The 2,486-nt window shown below is 52.2% G+C and overlaps 1 protein-coding gene across 4 annotated transcripts in view; it reads left to right on the top strand.

Annotated features, from left to right (window-relative positions):
• The first annotated feature begins 10 nt into the window (after positions 1 to 10).
• The window catches only part of Pcdh19 (protocadherin 19), a 130,574-nt gene continuing 128,098 nt past the window's right edge, over positions 11 to 2,486 (top strand). For all 4 annotated transcript variants that reach the window (XM_010623386.2, XM_010623385.2, XM_010623384.2 and 1 more), the window contains exon 1: positions 11 to 2,187. In XM_010623386.2, coding sequence (XP_010621688.1) covers positions 41 to 2,187 — 2,147 coding nt within the window. In that variant the 5' untranslated portion in view covers positions 11 to 40. The remainder of the gene's footprint in view (positions 2,188 to 2,486) is intronic.

The raw sequence follows: 2,486 nt of genomic DNA, 5'->3' as shown, positions 1-2,486 counted from the left end.
GGGTGTGGAGAGACGGGGCCGGGCAGAGCCTCGCGCAGCCATGGAGTCTCTCCTGCTGCCGGTGCTACTGCTGTTGGCCATACTTTGGACGCAAGCGGCCGCCCTCATTAACCTCAAGTATTCGGTAGAAGAGGAGCAGCGCGCCGGGACAGTGATAGCTAACGTGGCCAAGGACGCGCGGGAGGCGGGCTTCGCTCTGGATCCCCGGCAGGCCTCTGCTTTCAGAGTGGTGTCCAACTCGGCTCCACACCTGGTGGACATCAATCCCAGCTCCGGGCTTCTGGTCACTAAGCAGAAGATCGACAGGGACCTGCTGTGCCGCCAGAGTCCAAAGTGCATCATCTCGCTAGAGGTCATGTCCAGTTCAATGGAGATCTGTGTGATTAAGGTAGAGATCAAGGACCTGAACGACAATGCACCTACTTTCCCGGCAGCACAGATTGAGCTGGAGATCTCGGAGGCGGCCAGCCCTGGCACGCGTATCCCGCTGGACAGCGCCTACGATCCAGACTCAGGAAGCTTTGGAGTGCAGACATATGAGCTCACGCCCAACGAGCTGTTTGGTCTTGAGATCAAGACGCGGGGTGACGGTTCTCGATTTGCTGAACTAGTGGTGGAGAAGAGCCTGGACCGAGAGATACAGTCGCACTACAACTTTCGTATCACTGCTCTCGACGGCGGGGACCCTCCGCATCTGGGCACTGTTGGCCTCAGTATCAAGGTTACCGACTCCAATGACAACAACCCTGTATTTGGTGAGTCTACCTATTCGGTGAGCGTGCCTGAGAATTCACCTCCCAACACACCTGTTATCCGCCTCAATGCCAGTGACCCAGACGAAGGCACCAATGGCCAGGTTGTCTACTCTTTCTATGGCTATGTCAACGACCGAACACGTGAGCTCTTCCAGATCGATCCACACAGCGGCCTGGTTACTGTGACCGGTGCCTTAGACTACGAAGAGGGCAACGTGTATGAACTGGACGTGCAGGCCAAAGACCTGGGGCCCAACTCTATACCGGCACACTGCAAGGTTACAGTCAGCGTGCTGGACACCAATGACAACCCACCAGTTATCAACCTGCTGTCTGTCAATAGTGAGCTTGTGGAGGTGAGTGAGAGCGCCCCCCCGGGTTATGTGATTGCCTTGGTTCGCGTGTCTGATCGAGACTCGGGCCTCAATGGACGTGTGCAGTGCCGTTTGCTGGGCAACGTACCCTTTCGGCTGCAGGAGTATGAAAGCTTTTCCACTATCCTAGTGGACGGAAGGCTGGATCGAGAGCAGCATGATCAATACAACCTTACCATTCAGGCACGCGATAGCGGAGTGCCCATGCTGCAAAGTGCTAAGTCCTTTACTGTGCGCATCACTGATGAGAATGACAACCACCCGCACTTCTCTAAGCCCTATTACCAGGTCATTGTGCAGGAAAACAATACTCCTGGCGCCTACCTGCTCTCCGTGTCAGCCCGTGACCCAGACCTTGGTCTTAATGGCAGTGTCTCATACCAGATAGTGCCATCTCAAGTTCGGGACATGCCTGTTTTCACCTATGTCTCAATCAATCCCAACTCCGGCGATATCTATGCGCTTCGATCTTTCAACCACGAGCAGACCAAGGCATTCGAATTCAAAGTGCTGGCTAAGGATGGTGGCCTTCCTTCCCTGCAAAGCAATGCCACAGTGAGGGTTATCATCCTCGACGTCAATGACAATACTCCGGTTATCACCGCCCCACCTCTGATTAATGGCACTGCCGAGGTCTACATCCCCCGAAACGCAGGCATAGGCTATCTGGTGACGGTTGTCAAGGCAGACGATTATGACGAGGGTGAGAATGGCCGAGTCACCTATGGCATGACTGAGGGGGACCGCGGCTTTTTTGAAATAGACCAGGTCAATGGCGAAATTAGAACAACGCGAACCTTCGGAGAGAATTCCAAGGCTTCCTATGAGCTTATCGTCGTGGCTCAAGACCATGGCAAAACGTCTCTCTCCGCCACTGCGCTGGTCCTAATCTACCTGTCCCCGGCTCTTGATGCCCAAGAGTCAATGGGTTCAATGAATCTATCTCTGATTTTCATTATCGCCCTCGGCTCCATTGCGGGCATACTCTTTGTTACGATGATCTTCGTGGCAATCAAATGCAAGCGAGACAACAAAGAGATCCGAACCTACAACTGCAGGTAAAGCAACTTTTCTTGCCTTCTTTGTCTCTTTGGAGTAAGGTGTGTCTGTCTCCCCAAGAAACCCTGGTGCTGTTGCTGTTGTTAGCTACAGAAATGCATGCAGCATATTCATAGTGTTTCTTTGTGGAGGGTGAAAAGTTTGTGATAGTAGAAGTTGATCAATTCTTTTGATTTGACAATTTGCTGGAAGACAATCTTTTACTGTCTGAATGAATTCTGCTGCATAATGATGAGCAGCAAACCAATTATCATTCTAAAATTTGCACAGCTGTCTCCATGAAGTTATGGTAGAAAAA

The sequence above is a fragment of the Fukomys damarensis genome, unplaced genomic scaffold (assembly GCF_012274545.1).
Source record: "Fukomys damarensis isolate Sample0158 unplaced genomic scaffold, DMR_v1.0_HiC HiC_scaffold_39, whole genome shotgun sequence".
NCBI lineage: Eukaryota > Metazoa > Chordata > Mammalia > Rodentia > Bathyergidae > Fukomys > Fukomys damarensis.
This window is presented reverse-complemented; position numbering and strand designations above follow the sequence as displayed.